Below are 18,873 nucleotides of genomic sequence, written 5' to 3'. Positions count from 1 at the left end.
CAAACGCTTTTTGGCGTCAAGTGAGATGGCAGCGACCGGAGTCTGATTATTCGCCACTGACCACATGATGTTGATGAAACGCCTAATGTTATCAGAAGAGCTACAACCCCGAATAAACCCCACCTGATCTATATGTATAAAGATGTCATAACTTTACTTAATCGGTTAGCCAAAATTTTTGACAAAATTTTAACGTCTAGCTGGATCAGGTAAATTGGACAGTAACTCTTACACTCGCTTGGATCTTTGTCCTTTTTAAGAATCAGACTGATCCGGGCTTGTGTCATGGTTGGCGGAAGCTTTCCATTCTTTAATGATTCAGTATAAACATATAACAAAAGTGGAGCCAGTTCTGTAGCATAAGATCTAAAAAATTCAGCGGCAAAGCCATCTGGCCCGGAGCCTTGCCTGTAAGGTAAGGCCTTCATTACCTCATCAAGCTCCTCCAAGATTATCTCAGAATCAAGATAAATTTTTTTGCTCAATCATCAGTTTAGTGCGATCTAATGGTTCCACAAAGTTTCTAATCTCTTCATCAGTAGATGAAAATGTGGAACTATAAAGATCAAGATAGAATTATTTAAAATATTCTATTTTAAATAATTGTTATTATTAATTAATTATTAATTAATAGTTATTATTATTAATAATTATCAATTATTAATATCAATGGCCGAGGTAAATATTTCACCACTAGCCGTTTTCACTGAAGGAATGGTAGAAAAAGACTCTCTCTGCTTTATATATCTAGCCAAAAGCTTCCCTGCTTTATCCCCCCACTCAAAGTATGACTGTCTTGCCCTGAACAGCCAAAACTCCACCTTCTGTGACAAAATAGTATTTATATCTGTATTTCAATCAGGTCAATTCTCTGAGGCCATCAGATGACATTCGGCGCTTCAGCTCTGCCTCAGCATTTTTAATATTCACTTCCAACTCCACGGGTTCTCGTGCTTTGGAGTTTTTGATGAATGAGGCATACTGTATGATCCAACCCCTAAGAACCACTTTAAGTGCCTCCCAAGCCACGTCCACAGAGGATACTGAGGACCAGTTAGTCTCCATATAAACACTGATTTCAGCCTTTAACATTTTTTGGAATTCAGGACTTTGCAAAAGGGATACATTAAAGCTCCAACTATATGATTTCTTTTTCTCCGTATGTGACAACACCTCTAAACTCACCAGGGTTTGATCTGAGACTAAGATGTTTCCAATTGAGCAATCAACAACAAATGAAATGAGGGACTTAGATATATATAAAAAAAAACATCTATTCTAGAATAAATCTTATGGACTGATGAATATAATGTATAGTCCCTACCAGATGGGTTCAAAAGTCTCCAAATATCTGTAAGACCAAGATATTTACATATCCTTTGAAGTGCCAATGTTGCTCTAGGGGGCTTGCACACTTTTGCTTCACTATGATCAAGGATTGAGTCCATCAAAAGACTGAAGTCTCCTCCCAATATTATATCATGAGGGGTGCCAGCGGCTTGCAACATCCCTTCAAGATCTATAAAAATGCCCTGATCATCAATGTTAGGTGCATAAATATTAGCCAAAATCAACCTTTGCCCCTGAATTTCAGCTAAAACAATAATGCCTCCTCGTAATTTATCATTAATCTTTTTGAGACATTTGAATTTTAGATGTTTTCTTATCAATGTAATGACTCCTCTGCTCTTACTTGAGCCAGCACTAAAGAAAACATATCCACCCCATATCTTTCTGCGGGGAAAGATGTGTTTCTTGAAGAAACACAATATCATATCTCTTACGTTTAAAAAAGAAAGAACCTTCCTTCTTTTTATGGGGTGCCCTAACCCATTCAGATTCCACGTGGAGAGAGATAATCCACTCATACTAACATTTGACATTTTGATATATTAGAAAAAATAGATTGTGTGTCAAAAATAAAATGATAAAGACCACATTCCAACATTAGTGCAACAATCAAACCCCGAACCAAACAAACAGAAAAAAGAAAAACATGCGAATTAACCCAGCACACAACAGCGCCAACCGGTGTCCATCCCTCTAAACTCAAACAGTCCATGTATGCCTACGAGAGTCCCCGCGACAACTTTGCCATCGGATTGCTCAAGTCCGGTGTTTCTATAAAAATTTTGTGATACAGAATTACACAACAGAAAATAATCTATGAAACAAACTCCAGCTAATAGGCGGGATGAACACAAAGACGTGTAGATTCATCCACATAACTGTTCCAAAGGTGTGTTCTTCTACAAAACAAACTCCAGCCGCTAGGCAGAACCAGCACAAAAAGAAACAAAGGCGCCCAGTTTCCTCGGACAGTCAAGTGAATGTTCAGAGAGTCAGGCTCACTCGGTTGTTACATGAATACAAAAAGATGGCCTAATCACTCCAGTGTTTTGCAAGAAATATTCCACAGAACAAACTCCAACCAATAGGAGGCGTAAGAACAAAGAACGTGCAGATTCATCCTCAGACTGTCCCGAAGGAGTGTTACTCCACAAAACAAACTCCAGCCACTAGGCGGAACCAGCACAAAAAGAAACAAAGAAGGCGCCCAGTTTTCTCGGATGATCAAGTGAATGTTCAGTGAGTCAGGTCCACTTGGCTGCATCAAACAATGACTTACTCAGTCCATTGACTTTATGAAGGACAATGCTTGCTGTGAGCATGTGAATGTTTTACGGCCATCCTTAGCATCTATTCTCAATTTGGCCAGGAACATCAGTGCAAAAGCGACCTTCCATTGATGTAAGAGTTTCTTGCATTCCTTGAAACGATCACATTTCTCTCTTGTTGAATTCCCAAAGTCTGGGAACAAGAAATGTTGTGGTTCATCCAAGAAAGCCTTCCTTTATACCTCACCTCACAAGATCTTTATCGGATGATCTCAGAAATTTGGCCAGAAATGATAATTGATCATCTCCTCAGCAGATCACCGAGCCAGAACTCTGTGAGCTCGCTCGATTTCCAGCTTATGGCCTGTTATGTCGAGCAGACTCGGGAAGAGCTCATCTAGGAATTTCACCATATCTTGGCCTTCTTCGTTCTCAGGAATTCCAACAATTCAGATGTTGTTTCGCCGGCTATGATTCTCAAGGTCTTCCAATTTTTCCAAAACGGTTTTCCTAGTCAGCTAATTCCCTCTCCAGTGACTCCAGATAATCGATCCATTTCTCAACGTCCCCCATTCTTGTAACCAACTCAGAGAACTTTGTCTCCATGACAGTAATCGATCGATGTATTACAGCAAGATCCTAGTCAACTATGACCTTCGCCAGCATTGCCAGCACGCTCGACAGTTGACGCTGAATCTCTCCCACTGCAACGTCCAAACTGAGTCCCTGGTCTGCGGCCCAGTCTGGGGTATCAGCTTGAGCACGTAAGTGTCTTTTAATGTCTCCAGAGCCCGAGGATTTTGAATTCTTTGACTTATTGTCTTCATAAAACAGTTATAGATTAGGGTGTATAGAATCTCACCGGTTTATGACATAAAAAGTATTAAAAACTAGTAAAGTGCGCAGAGCTCACCGTTCACACATCCAACCTTCATATGGCGCCTTGCGACTCTCAACTTTGGCAAATCTAGTTAAATGATATTCCCCTTAAGCACTCATTGTATCAACCAGGTACCTAATAAACACAGCTTAGTTAACAGGTGGACTGCTTCACACCTTGACTGCTGTAATTTGTGTTGCAGTTGGGCAATCTGATTGGAGCTTGCGATTTTCACAAGCCTTAAAGAAAATGGACTGTGCACCATCTGAGGCTGAGATTAGCCAAAGACTATCTTTAGTCAAACTAATACTAAAGTGACACTGTTACAATGTAAAACAGCCAATCAGCTCTAGCTCATCAAAAAATGCCTTTATCTCGTCTCATCCTGCTGCCAACTGTGTGACATACTATCAGGAGGAAGGAGGCACCAGCAGTCTGGCTTATGGTTGCTGAAAAATGTAACCTTTCTCAACGCTGGCACATGGTCAACTCCTGCTAAGATCTCTGTCTGCTCAATGATGTTGGCTGCGCATTGTGAAACCCCCGAAAAGCATCCTCTTGTAGATGGGATTTAATGAATCATGACTATTCATCCATTCACACTCTGAGCATATGCCAAATATTTTAAACTATGACAGAGGGAAAGCAAGAGGAAGCCAATCAGCAGAAGTCCCAAAGATGTCTGTAAACATAGGCAAAAAGTCTAAAATAATGCATCGATTCTCTACTTCAAGCTTAAACTATAAAACCACACATGGAACAAAGGCAGTGATCAAAGCTGTGCAGTGGCAACCTTCAAAAAATAAAATAAAAATAAATAAATAAATAAGGAAAGAAAGAAAGAATGAAAGAAAGAAAGAAAGAAATGACTTACCTCGTTGTCCAAATCACATAACCTTGTCTATATTGTATAGTTACACCATAAAAACATTCATTTAAACATTTTTATTAACATACGATTTGGATTTATGATCATATAATATACAACATAAAACTGAGCTGTAATAATAGCATATAAAGAGTATACTAAAGTACAATAATTTTTTTTTTTTATAGAAGTTACAGTGTTGTGAATTGCTTTAGGGACTGTTTTTCATTTTCAATGTTTTAGCCAGTTTAAGATATTGTATTGCGTTCAGCACATTTTTATGTATGAAACAGCGTATTTACAATGCAAGTTACACATTCTGACTAGCACGTAACTTAGTTCATGTTCACCTGTTCATTCACTTCATTGTCTGTGCAGATGTAAGTTGCGTTTATTACATTTATGTTGTGGATAAATCCGATTAATTACACACATGTATGATGCTTTTGAGTGAGGTAATTAACCTGTTTGTGAAGCAGTTCTGTTTACTGGTGTTCATCTTTTTCAACTCAAACATCTAAAGTGGGGAAATTCACATCAGTATGTAAATCATACAATACAATACAAATAATAATATTACTCATAATAACTCTTTTTGTTCACACTAAATGATGTTGCCAAAAGTGTCCCTTTGCACCTCCTGGCGATGATTTTGCAAACGTGTCTCACGTGTGAGAGTTTAAAGTTTTACCGCTGCGTTAATGTCCGTGATAGAAAGGGTCATTTTGGTTGGATACCTACTGTACAAATTCATTGACTGATTTAAACCAGGCCCGGCTCCATGGGGGACCAGGGTGGGCCTGGCACAGCTAATCACAAGTTACAGTTATGCTTGTGGATATCTGGCTTACTTGCTACTCGAAGCAACTTTCAAAGATTTTATGCCACTAACCTGGAAAACTTTTATTAAATCCAGTGACTAGCTCTTCCCCAGAAGCGCTCATTGTGGCAACTTGCTATCTTGTAAACACAACTTTGTTTTCATTGAACTGAAAAAAAAAACCTTTGTGACCTGAGTACTGAAAGTTGCATAAAGCCAGTCACATTGGACCTGGTGATTTCAGACAGCGCCTGCCATTTTATACAATATGCATACCACAATAAGTGAACAGATTTTGGGCAGCCCATGCACAGTCTGAGGCTGAGACTGTAAATTAGGTAACATCTAGTATCTTAAATTTGAATCCAATGAATCCCAGTTAAAAATTATTATCTTGGTGGTTAATTGAAAAAAGTTCAGGTAAATTAGACATTTATAATGGACATATGAATATAAAAAAGGACTAAAAAGGAATGCTCAGAGTAGTGATTAATTTTCTAGACGTGTACAGTACCTTCTTAGTCTTGACAGTGGAATAGCAGCAGTCACCTCCATCGTAGTTGCAGTAGGCTCGGTTGTTGATGGCATCACAGTAATTGTCACCCCTGAAAGGCTACAACAAAGATAGAGAGAGATACTCAGAGCAACACTAACATCAAAAACGCAGAACCATCTAGTGTATATTAGGGAACACAGTTGTGACAACCAAATAACAGCTTCACTAATACAGAATCTAAGATGCTCACAGTAAACAATTATTCAGAGGTATTAAAAATAATCTCATACATAACATGTAAATGAATCTTCCAGACAGAATACAATTTGTTTCAGTATTGACATCATCTGTGATAATGTTGACTTGTCCCATCCACAGTAAAGCACTCTGCTTTGCCAGAAGTCCATGGGGCAATAGAGGGTTTAAAAGTAGAAATGTGAATTACTTTTTGTTAAAGCACTTACATAAATGATTAAATAAAATTCAATAATAATAATAATAATAATAATAATAATAATAATAATACATTATCATAGTTATAATCTGTAAAAAAAATAAAAAATAAAAAATAAAATAAAATATGATTTGTAAAACTGTCTAAATGGTACTTATGATGTTTTACTTTTTTAAGCTGATGAACTTCTAGTTATGTGTTCCTGATATGTATTTTTATTTGTGTGTGTGTGTGTGTGTGTGTGTGTGTGTATGTGTTTTTTTTTTTTTTTTACAGATTTATTCTGTAGCTTTACAGTTGCATAGATTTCTGTTGTACATGTTTTTTTTTTTTTTTTTCCTTTTGTTGTACATATTTTATGTGGTAATCAACAGATGTATTTAACTTTTATCCAAAGTTCCTTGTTGAATAAAACTTCTTAAACAAGGCAAAGTGGTTTGCTGGTCTTAGATGGCCATCAAGTTGGTTAGGCTGGTCTGGTTTGATGGTTTAAGAGGGGCTTTCGCCACTTGTCAGCTGATCAGACTGGGAGGCCAGCCTATCCAGCTTGAACCATATAAGGCTAGCAACCCACCCTAGGCTGATTTAAGTTGGGGTGGGGGGTTCAGCCGTAAAGCATTTAACCAAGAAAATTGCTTTAAATTTGGCCTTTTTTATACATTTATAAAATTACATTATTAACAAGCTACTGTAGCATACTTGTCCTAATCTGTGTTTATAACACAGCATGTGTATTTAGAAAATATATGATTATAGTATCAGAGAATTTTACTTTATAAGGAATGATTCAGGAAAAGGTGTCAGGCTGCCCTGTCCAAATAAAAAATTTCCATATTGGGCTGCATTCCAAAAAACCCTTTCTGTCTTTGAAATCTAAAAATAAATAAATAAAGTAGTAATATATATATATATATATATATATATATATATATATATATATATATATATATATATATACACACACACAAACACACTCACACACACACACACACAGGTGGCCAAAAGTTTGGAATAATGTACAGATTTTGCTATTTCGGTACTTTAATTCACCAAATTAGCATTCAACTGATCACAAGATATAGTCAGGACATTACTGATGTAAAAAACAGCACCATCGCTATTTGAAAAAAGTCATTTTTGATCAAATCTAGACAGGCCCCATTTCCAGCAGCCATCACTCCAACACCTTATCCTTGAGTAATCATGCTAAATTGCTAATTTGGTACTAGAAATCACTTGCCATTATATCAAACACAGTTGAAAGCTATTTGGTTCATTAAATGAAGCTTTACATTGTCTTTGTGTTTGTTTTTGAGTTGTCACAGTATGCAATAGACTGGCATGTCTTAAGGTCAATATTAGGTCAAAAATGGCAAAAAAGAAACAGCTTTCTCTAGAAACTCATCAATCAATCATTGTTTTGAGGAATGAAGGCTATACAATGCTTGAAATTGTCAAAAAACTGAAGATTTCATTTAAAGGTGTACACTACAGTCTTCAAAGACAAAGGACAACTGGCTCTAACAAGGACAGAAAGAGATGTGGAAGACCAGATGTACAACTAAACAAGAGGATAAGTGCATCAGAGTCTCTAGTTTGAGAAATAGACGCCTCACATGTCCTCAGCTGACAGCTTCATTGAATTCTACCTGCTCAACACCAGTTTCATGTACAACAGTAAAGAGAAGACTCAGGGGTGCAGGCCTTATGGGAAGAATTGCAAAGAAAAAGCCACTTTTGAACAGAAAAACAAAAAGGAAAGGTTAGAGTGGGCAAAGAAACACAGACATTGAACAATAGATAATTGGAAAAGAGTGTTATAGATCTTAACCCCATTGAGCTTTTGTGGGATCAGCTAGACTGTAAGGTGTGTGAGAAGTGCCCGACAAGACAGCCACATCTATGGCAAGTGCTACAGGAAGTGTGGGGTGAAATGTCACCTGAGTATCTGGACAAATTGACAGCTAGAATGCCAAGGATCTGCAAAGCTGTCATTGCTGCACATGGAGGATTTTTTGATGAGGACTCTTTGAAGTAGTTTAAGAAGTTCTGAATTTTTTTTTTTCAAATTGTAATAGTAATAGTAATTTTTCATGTTATTAATGTCCTGACTATATTGTGAACAGTTGAATGTCACTTTGGTGAATAAAAGTACCAATTTCTTCAATAAGAGCAAAATCTGTACATTATTCCAAACTTTTGGCTGCCAGTATATATATATATATATATATATATATATATATATATATATATATATATATATATATATATACGGAGTTTAAGGCAAGAGTGTCACCAGTGAGGGAGGGAAGACAAAGGATAGCGGGCCATTTGACTGAATTTGGACGGGTGTCCGAATGTCTTACCTCACATCCCTTGATGCAGTGAAGGATTTCTGGATGGGGGTACCACTTCAGACCCATGGTGCAGACTATGTGCTGTAATGAAGCAAAGAGGTGCTAAGGAAATCAAGAAGAATGTGTTTGGAAATACTCTACATAACCAAAAAAAAAAAAACAACAAAAAAAAAAACTATGCAGTCAGCATAACACAAAGGATAATATATCATTGCCAAGACAAGTGTGTTTGCAGCTTAAAACCAAGACACAACTAGAAGGCCAGAAACATACTTTATTCAAGTACGTAAACGTACATATGAATGTGTATCCTTAATGCATTCTTCCGTTTTTGTGTTGCTAACCAACCTCAGTACTCATGGTGGTGATAAGTTTTTTTTTTTTTTTTTTTAACTGTCTGTGCCATTAAACCGGATGTGTAATTATTCATGTTACTGTATACAAATTATTGATAATTTAAATAACTAACTTGCTCAGCAAGATTATCTTTATACTGTTGCCACATCATGAGAGTCATTAACCGGATAAGGAAAACTGTGACCGTAGATGAAGCCTTTAAATTCCTCTATAGCATCCCTTGTACGTGTATAGCATCATGAACTGCAGGTTGACATATTTCAAAATGCACCACACAAAGTCAAGCTTGAAAAGCTAGAAGTGTCTATGCCAGAGATGCCCAAACTAGGGCCCGCGTGACCCGCCTTGACGTATGTGACAAGAGTGAAAAAAAAATAATAATAATGAATTAATTTAGCAGATTGCAGAGTGTTTTTTTTTTTTTTTTTTTTTTAAGGAGGGGAACCAGGGCAACTTTAATATTTTAATATAATATAGTTTGCAGAGCCTGAAATTCGGCACGGGATTGCAGGTATTGAGCACAGTTTTAATAATTCCCACAATTTCCACGTTCATAATGTGGGAAATTCCCGCACACTTTTATTCAATTTACAGTGCAGCTGTGAATTAGTAAACCAATAGATACAGATGAACAAATCAAATCAATACACTTGTTTTTGTATCAAACTGTAATTCCAGAAGCTGCGCGAGTAAATCTGCTCTGTCTCTCCCTCTCTCCCTCTTGCAGCTGTCAGCAGTGTTAGAAGTGTAAGCGCACGCAGTGAGAAAGTGCTTTGTTACATAGTTACTGAACTTAAGATGTTACAGATGTATAAACAAGGGCGTAGATTCTGGGGGGTGGGAATAATCCCCCCCAATGATAAAAACAAGCAAGTACAACCCCCCCCCCCCCCATATTTATACTATGATCAGTGGAAACATGTAAATGCTTCACGCTGAACCCCCCCCCCCACCCCACCAGTGTTCAAGACAAATCTACGCCATTGTGTATAAACCTTTCTAAACATGTTAATTCCACATCCAAATGGCGTTATACCGCGTCTTCGTAAGCGAGCGATGTGATAAAACTATATTGTTCCTGTTTATAATCATCAAAGCTGTTAACATTTCAAGCACGTGTGCCTTTCATATCTTGGCGCTCCCTTATTATTCATAATGCAGCACATTTGCAAGAAAGGCAGAAATAGCAAAATCTCTAGTTCCATCCAGGGTCGGAAATGAACGGGGGCTCTGGTCAAAAAAATTCTAAATAAAAAAATCCCCTGCAATCTGATATAGTTCCAAATTAATATATCCATCGCGTTCTTCATTTGAATTTTTGCTGAACATTATTTGTTTCGTGCCGTCCATTATGCAGGTGTTGCAGAGTCAGTGACGGATGCTTGCACCATAAATGCACACAGACAGACACTCCGCTTCTCACGCTGTGCACCAGTTTGGTGTCATGCTCATACGCTAAAATTATCAAATGCTACAATGTAGTTAATAATAATATTAACAAAAAATAAAATCTGGATGTGTTAAATAGCCTTGATGTTAAATAAAATGTTACTAATGATACAATAATCATTACATTACATACAGAACATTAACCACGTTTGGTGTATGAATCATATCTCATAATGTTAATTTTTTTATTAAATGGGCTTGGAGTTGCTAAGGAGTTGGTAAGTTTTTTTTAAGTTTTTTTTTTATAAGCTCCTCATTCCAAATATGGAGAAATGCTGTCATCTACTCCTCTGTGTCGGTGCATTCGTTTTGTTAATGTTAATTTAATAGCCAAAATATATGGACATTTCAGTAACAATGCACATTATGCAATGTAGAGATCATGCAATTTTGTAATTGTTGAAACATGCCATTTTAAAATTAAATTAATTGTTTAAATTAAAGTATTTGACATAAAAGGATGATGGAGTCATAGAAAAAAAAAAAAAAACCCTCCTTCCCTCCCATATGAGCTGTGTAAGGGGGGGAATCCACTTTGTTTGTTATAATGCAATGTTCTCTTTTGGCCCATGGCCCTCAAACAAGTTTGATTTTTGGCCCTTCGTAAGAAAAAGTTTGGGCACCTCTGGTCTATGCTATCTGATGTTTCGGGCCTACATTTTTTTTGTTCCCCCCACACACCAACCACAAAAAAACAAAAAAAAAGGAGCAAAAACAGGAATGTTTACTTTCATATTTTTTTATGCCTTTGAGCTCTTGACATCTTGACAAAAAATAAAAAAAACAGGATCCAAATTCAAAAGCTTGTGCAACAGCTTGTTACCATTTTCATAAATGCATAATTATGTGAACACATAAATAACTGTTTACAGCACTTAAGTCATCCAGTTATGGATGGATATTACAAGTGTCTTATGTATTTATACAGATATGTTCATTAGTACATCTTGTGATCTTGTGAAAAAAAAAAAAAACAAAAAAAAAAAAAAATTATTTCAGTATTGATACGTCCAGTAAGGCTGATGTAAAAGACTGTGTGACCTCCAGGACTCTTAAACATTCCCTGTCCCAGTATCACAAATATATACAAACCGTCAACCTCTTCTTGTGCTGTACCAGCCACTGCAAACTCAAATATATTTTATATATAAAAAAAATAAAATAAAAATTACCAGGAGTAAATGAAAAAAGAAAACACTGAAGCATTTCAGGAGAGCTGATGCACCACTAATCAATAACACGTGTTCTTTGGGAAACTAATGGGTTTACCCACATTTGCATTTCCATCATAAGTTTGAATGAGCGATACCCTATGTATCCCAGCATGTATTATGTGTGAGCAAGATAAATGCAGTATGCCATAAGTAACATCTGTGCACCTATTCAAGTCAACATAAAATTTAAATCGACCCCATTATTACATGTTACTGGTTTTACTGTGGACAGTTCAATGGTGGACGTTATTCCAAATCTTTAATCAAAGTGCAATAACTTGCTCTGCCTCTGAACTGACTTTCCTTTTCAGCTAATGTCACAAATCCCTCTTATTTTGTATCCCCTCAAACCACTTGTCTCCATACTGGTATGCAACCAGTGCCTGATGATTAAAATAAAATCTCACCCTACATTATTTCTTGTTAGATTAAGAAGACAGAGTAAGCAAACTTTAAACACTAAGTACCATATGATGGAAAGGATAATTCCTTTCGGGGTTTGAACCTCCACCTTTACATTACCCAGATCTTTAACGACTTGGCTATATTACCCCAGAATGCTGTAAGATTCTGCATGTAGCAAACTTCTGTATATATGTTTATTGACATCAGATTTGAGTGACCTCCAGCAAATCAGAGTATGTGGCTGTATTACTATCTCTTCTTCCCCCTCGGACTAGCATGACATCATCGTCTGAATAAGCCTATATAAAATTAGATCGGGCATGCTCTCCTCTCTTGGAGCATTTTTTCCATTCCTCCCGAGATCACATTTAGCTCTCAGGCCTTTTAATAAAGGTTTGGGTTATTAATTAGAGGTTAATATTAGTACTCCCCAAGGCAGACAAGGGATGAACAATCGACTGCTCATGGTGCTGACATTAAGTAAAGGCAACGGACAGCCAAGTCTGCCTAATGCCTGTGCTTCAGCAATGTGCGCAGTAATTTTGCTGATGTCAGGGAAGCTAATATGTGAGAAAATAAGAGAAGATTCTTAGTAGGTCAGCAGTGAAACCTGAAACGAATCGCTCTCGAGGGTGATTCGTCATGATAACTGATTCACCTGGCCAGCAGCCCGACACAGCAGGAAAAAGAACACAACAAATAAATAAATACATTGAGTAAGAATTGGAAATGAGACTTAGGATAAGTATGAGAGATTGCTGAAAGAAATGTGGTTTGTGGCATATCGATGGTGTGCCTTAATGGCTGGTGAGAGTCACTGAAAATTCAGTCATCTGGCAATCGTGTTGTGCAATTGCTAACTTGCTTTTCCACTTCTCCCTGAGCACCTCACTTGACACCTTGGCTGGTGTGGATTTATAAGAAGTTTGTGCAGTGCCAGCCAACAAACACAGCACAACCATTAGCATTAGCGCAGGTGTCAATCAGGGCAGCTCTTGGTTTGGGAGCCAATGGGACAGAGTGTGCCCTTGTGTGGTGAGCAGAAGGGAACAGGTGCTGTGGAATTCAAACACCATCGATTGACACAAGGTGACTATTCTGCAGGCTGCTGAGAGAACAGAGCGTTATTGATCTCACCTCAGCCAACCCCCCTGGAACATTCCAGCCCCATCGATTTGGCCTCCTCTTCCCCTCACACTCTGTCTCCAGACTCAAATTACCACCCAGTGAAGATCATATCAATTACACAAATCAATCAGAAATGTGTTGTTTTATTTCTCTGCTGAAAACTGTCTAACTTGACACAAATGACTATCCAAACACAACAGCCTTTAAGGGAGAAATAAAGAACCATTAAGGCTTTGAAGTTTGTTTCCATCTACAGGTCTTCACGGGTCCACCCTAACCCGAGGACCTGAGACCCGAGCCGGGACCCGTACACATTTATACGGTCAGCCGGGTCCGGGTTGGGTCCCATTCTATTGCTATGGGTCCCGGGTCTATTTAACATTGTGTAATACCTAAGTCGATCTGAGAAGACCAGACAGCACTGATGATGTAACATTTACAATGATGCAACATTGTAAAATTAGGAAGAGAAAGTGCGGGCGGGAAATAAGGTGAAAAACGTGTCGATGACGTCAGAAGCAGAGTGGAGTTAAGGCACACAATAGCAAATTAGCAATGCTAACATTAGCAGCCGTGGCAATGAACGAGCAATTGTTATTATGTTTCAAAAGGACAAACAATCGAAGTTATCTTATGCGAGATACAAAAAAACTGCAAAGCTGATTCTAAACAAGTCCGTTTGTCATCCATCACCGTGACAGCAAGTGTACTTTTGAAGCTGAAATAATGAGTGGATTTGCTATGCTGTTTCAATCAGCAAGAGAGGAATCACAGAAAACCTGGATGCATTTTACCAACTTTCTTTGGAAGAAGGATGGATTATATGCATCACGGCCAGACACAGGGGAGAAGGCTACTAATGTTACATTAGGTAAGACACAAAGTTTTGTTTTCACAACTTGTAAATTAACTTGTTAATTTAGCAATCAGCTGTGAAATCGGTGTCGATCGGGTCTGTGTCTCCCGGCCGGGTCCGAGTCCCAGCTTTCAAATGATAGACGGGTCCGGTTAGTACATTTCCAGGTCTCTTTGTGTTCGGGCACACATTTTTGGACCCAAGAAGACCTCTATTTCCAACTCATTCAACACTGATCATTCCCAAATTCTCTCATCTTATGGTGTTGTCACACTAGAGCTTGTGGGGTGGACCCGAGTCCATTGGTTCATTTTCTTGGTGTGAAAGTGATTTTATCATCTTGGGTGTACACCAACAAACCACACCCAGGTCAACTTGAACAGGTGATCTGAGGTTCAGTTCATGTTAGCTACAGTTCACAATTAGCATGAAAGTAATCCTTCCTAGCTGGCGGAAGTGAACATTTAGTTTGCATCTTTAGATGCTCCTGGTCACAATTAAAGCATTTCTGAAAGCTGCTTGTCTCTAAATAAATTACCTTTCACAATCGCATTCTTTGTTTCCTTTGCAATATATCTGAGGTAGACAAACGCAGGTGTGATTCTGTGTGTAAAAAGTTGTAAGTCCAGTAGGAAAAATATTTGACATTGGCATCTTCTCTTGCGCAACCTTGCTACAGTGGTGACCAGGCAATTGAGTACAAAAGCAGCCCTAGATGAATTGTGCATATAACTAATCCACAGTGCATCCACAGGTCGCATTTTCCTGCCCACAGCTGAACCTGATCTTTACATAGACAGGTGTTCAGTAAAACAGCCTGAAGACTGCCATCAAAACACCCACAGTCAAAAAAATTCAATGCTAAATGATTGTAATACTTTTGACAGGTAAATGTAAATAAAGCTGTTCTAATAGTGTCTGTAATAGGGTCATTTTTTAAATTATAGTGATTACAGACAGCTTTTTAACTTTTACGACTTGGCAGCTGCCTCGTTGTGGTTCAAATGAGTTCAGAGATTACTGTAATCATACCCTGGTTTACCAATGCGAGGTAATTCGGAAAGCCATGCATGCCTGAGTGTGCAGCTAATGAACAGTAATTGGATGAGGGCCAGCGGAGATGACTACGGCATTCGGCTGAAAGTTAAAAATGCTGCAAGTGTTCACTGGGTAAAGTTTGCTTCAAAACAGCAGTAAAAATGTTTTCCAAGGGACATAAAAAATGTTAATGCAAAACATTTTTGTTGCCCTAATGATACCATGATACCGTGGAATGTTTTTTCCAGTTTGCGTTTGAGTTGATAGTTCAGACCTTTTCGGCGCTACTCTAATTTGATGAGCAGTGGTCTAAGCCATTGTAAAATGCTTATAAAAAAAAACTCCGTGATCGCACATTCTATATTAAATCACCAAGTTCCTATGTTGCTTTGCAGCCTACAGTTAGGCTAATGAACTACATCACCTAACGAAAGACTTGTTTATTCTGATTATTAATATAATAAAATGTCACTATTCATTAAACATTAGTGTCTTTTATCATATTGCTGTTGCTGCTGTTGGGCCTCATGTATTCAGATAGAAGAAAAAGGCAGGCCTAACACAGTCGTAAAAACATAACTCAAGCCCCCACATACTAAGTCGTAAATTTTACTGATAAAAATCGCGCCAAAATCAAACAAAGGGAGTCCAAAACAGACTACAGCTACATAAAGCCTTGCTCACTAAAGGATCGAGCTCTCAACTCCTATTGGATGAGGCACACAACAGAACGTCCCTCAAACATGACATCATCAGGAATTGAAATAATTCTGAAATGCATCCAGAATTCGCTTCCAGCGACTTTGTTCACCGAATATAGACGTAGTTTTTTTGCTGCTGTCTGGTGCAACCTCGTGGCACAAGGAAGTAATGTCCGAATTGAAACTGTAGCCATACAATCTCCATCTCGCTGGATGAGTTGAGATTACTCTGTGTTCAACCAAACACTCTAACGGATCCGAAGGAGACCGCCGAGCAATTCGCATCTTCATCCGTTGGCCTACAGAAGTGAAGAGATTAAAGATTTCTCTTCCATCTTCAATCAAGTCGACATTTCTGAGTTCTCCGCCAGCCCGCCGAGAATCAACAGCCATACCGCCCGCCGACAGAGCGAGGAAACGGCCTCCCGTCATCACACGAGCCTCAAGGAACCGGGTCAAAGTTAAAGGATGGAGGAAAACACATTCTACCTGTGTCCTCATGCGATTCAAGTAAGAGGTTACGTCTGGGCAGAGATAGAATATTATAGCGTGTTATTCTTGTGTTTCAAGGTTTTTGCTTGTACAGTTTACGGACCGCCATGTCTGCTCATTATTAATACTCAGGGTATTAATTATCACAAATTTGTTTTGCTGTATTGTGGTCCAACCAAATTGGATTGAGCAATTTCGCCACCGCGGGTGAGACAGCAACTGAGTTCATCCATTAAAGAGTTAAATAACGCGGGACTGTTTACGAGCCGTCCACCGCGTCTCTGAGCGATGAACTAAACAGCTGCTTTCTCTCCCACGATCACAAAATCAGCTTTAGGGCTGTCACTTAATCATCTCTCTCTCTCTCTCTCTCTCTCTCTCTCGTACTAATCACACACACACACACACTGTCACACACACACACCTTATGTGTTATAGGATTATTTTGATTTCCATATCTAATCATATCACTGTTTAGTTTGTAGTTGTAAGTCAGAAGTTTGTTGACTGCATTGTATTAATTATTAATTGATATTACTGCATAAATAAATGTTGTTATATTTCAAAGAGAAGTGTTTTGGTTTGTTTTGCATACGCCTGTGTCATGCTGACGGGATGTCAGTGCTCGGATTCAAACCTTCATCCATTGTTTTTTTCCCGAAAATCGATATTCTTCGGATGCCGATTTTCCTAAGAAAACAATCTAATATTGATTAATATTTTACTATTCGGTTATTAGTCCCTGATTTCAGGGTGGTGCCCCGTCAATGTTAATCCTTATTAATATTCTATTGATTTTTGATAATTGATAATTATCTTTGATGATTGAATTTGAATGATCAATAAGCTAGTATTAATTTTAATTAATGTTTCATCGATGTTAACAATTAACGATTATCTTTGATAATTGTTGATTTTAAAGGATTAAAAAAGCTAACATTGATTCTCATCAATGTTCTATTGATTTTAATAATTAGTAATTATCTTTGATAATTATTAATTATTGCTAATAACCAAACTTGCTCCTAACCGTAGCACACTACATTTACTGGAGTCCCATATGAGGTTTTAATGAGTTAGATTCAATTGATTAATTTATTAATTAATAACTACAGAAATAATTATTAATTATTTCTGATAGTAACACTGATCTAAACAACCAGTAAAGCCCTACACTGCTGTTTTATAAAGTGTCATGCCTAAGAACGTACCCAATGTAAAATCACTTTAATTGCTTTAATAAGAAAGTGATGTTTATAAAAGTTTTCTCACCTATTTTCATATGCATGAAAATAACTGCACTAATATTCAAATAAATTCCATTGTACAGGTGAATTCTTCATAAACAATCCCTCTCTCTTCCCCCAGAGAGTCTAGACAATATTCAATGATGAATCATCAGGAACAATCCAGTATGTGCTGACCGAGGTGTGTCACCTCAAACTCACACCCAGGATGTAGCGCCATGGTGCAACATTCTCTGACAGCTAGCTAAGAGGGTATCTTTATCTATACAGCACTGTGATTAAAAAACACACACACCTTAACTTTGGGAGGGTTCATCCAGTGGTGTCTGAAAATGCTGCTGGCCGTCATGTTACTTGGCAGAATGACAACATCATTGTTACTGTCCCTGCATGACAACTCGCACTCCTCTCCTAAGAGATACAGAGTAAGCAAATTATGAGTCAACAGACACCTCATGTAAATGTAAATGTCATCTTTAACATGCTTACCTGCTCATCCCTAAGCCACCACCCCCCGCCCCACACACACACACACACACACACACACACACACAACATCTCATTACTGTAATGCAAAAAAAAAAACAACAACAAAAAAAACATTTATAATAATAATAATACAAATAATAATATTTCTCATTACTATAATGTGGACAAAATAATAATAAATAATGTTTTTGTTTTGTTTTTGCTTTAGCGACTTTATTTTATGCTCATTTAAATACAAAAATGTTCTAATGTAATGATGTCTCTTACTGTATTACAGAAATATGAGTCTAATGTGAATTACCATTTAGAATAATGGCAATTACAGTAAAAAAATAAAAAAAAATAAAAAAATTAAGTAAAACATCAGGACGCATTACAGCAGAGAATTTTTACATTGTATATATAGCCCTAAATTGAGCTCCATTTTCTTTATGCAAAATATACAGTATTTCTCAATTTATTTCAATGTACTAATGTACTTATGTATGTAGCTTACTAGGTAAATTGTAAGATAATATGTAAAATGTAAGAAATGTTATTGATGGTTATAACTGTAGAACAAAGGGTTAGTTTATTGCAATAAAGTTGTTATTACTATTCTCTCTCTCTCTCTCTCTCTCTCTCTCTAAAAAAAAGTTTCTCAAAATAATAATAATAATAATAATAATGTATTTAACTATTTGTCGCAACAGGCTGCATGAATAAGAAATCCACATATGTGGATGTTGTATTTTGGCTTCGCTATGTGCAATGCATAATTTAAATTAATAAAAACTGACTGAACACTGTTCACAAGACTCTAGACTGTCATTTAAGGGTTAAACTTCTGCTGCACCGACTCACATGACATAACAGCATGCCGTTGATTTCCGTAAAGCACTTCTATGGATGCAGTGCCAACAAAAGTACCTCTGGAAAGAAATCTCTTTATGCTTTTTTTCAAACCCAGTTGTAAAAAGTTCTCTCTAGTTTCGTTTGATATGCCGCTTTAAAAAATATGTACA

The 18,873-nt window shown here is 37.4% G+C and overlaps 1 protein-coding gene across 1 annotated transcript in view; it reads right to left on the bottom strand.

Annotated features, from left to right (window-relative positions):
* The window catches only part of LOC127425911 (pappalysin-1-like), a 224,140-nt gene that overhangs the window by 25,262 nt on the left and 180,005 nt on the right, over nt 1-18,873 (bottom strand). The window contains exons 20-22 of the mRNA XM_051672227.1: nt 17,676-17,791; nt 8,503-8,574; nt 5,701-5,799 (exon numbers count right to left, since the gene is read on the bottom strand). Of these exons, the coding sequence (XP_051528187.1) occupies nt 5,701-5,799; nt 8,503-8,574; nt 17,676-17,791 (287 nt within the window). The remainder of the gene's footprint in view (nt 1-5,700; nt 5,800-8,502; nt 8,575-17,675; nt 17,792-18,873) is intronic.

The sequence above is a fragment of the Myxocyprinus asiaticus genome, chromosome 3 (assembly GCF_019703515.2).
Source record: "Myxocyprinus asiaticus isolate MX2 ecotype Aquarium Trade chromosome 3, UBuf_Myxa_2, whole genome shotgun sequence".
Classification (NCBI taxonomy): Eukaryota; Metazoa; Chordata; class Actinopteri; order Cypriniformes; family Catostomidae; genus Myxocyprinus; species Myxocyprinus asiaticus.
Note: the sequence above shows the minus strand (reverse complement) of the source record. Positions and strands in the feature narration are given on the sequence as shown.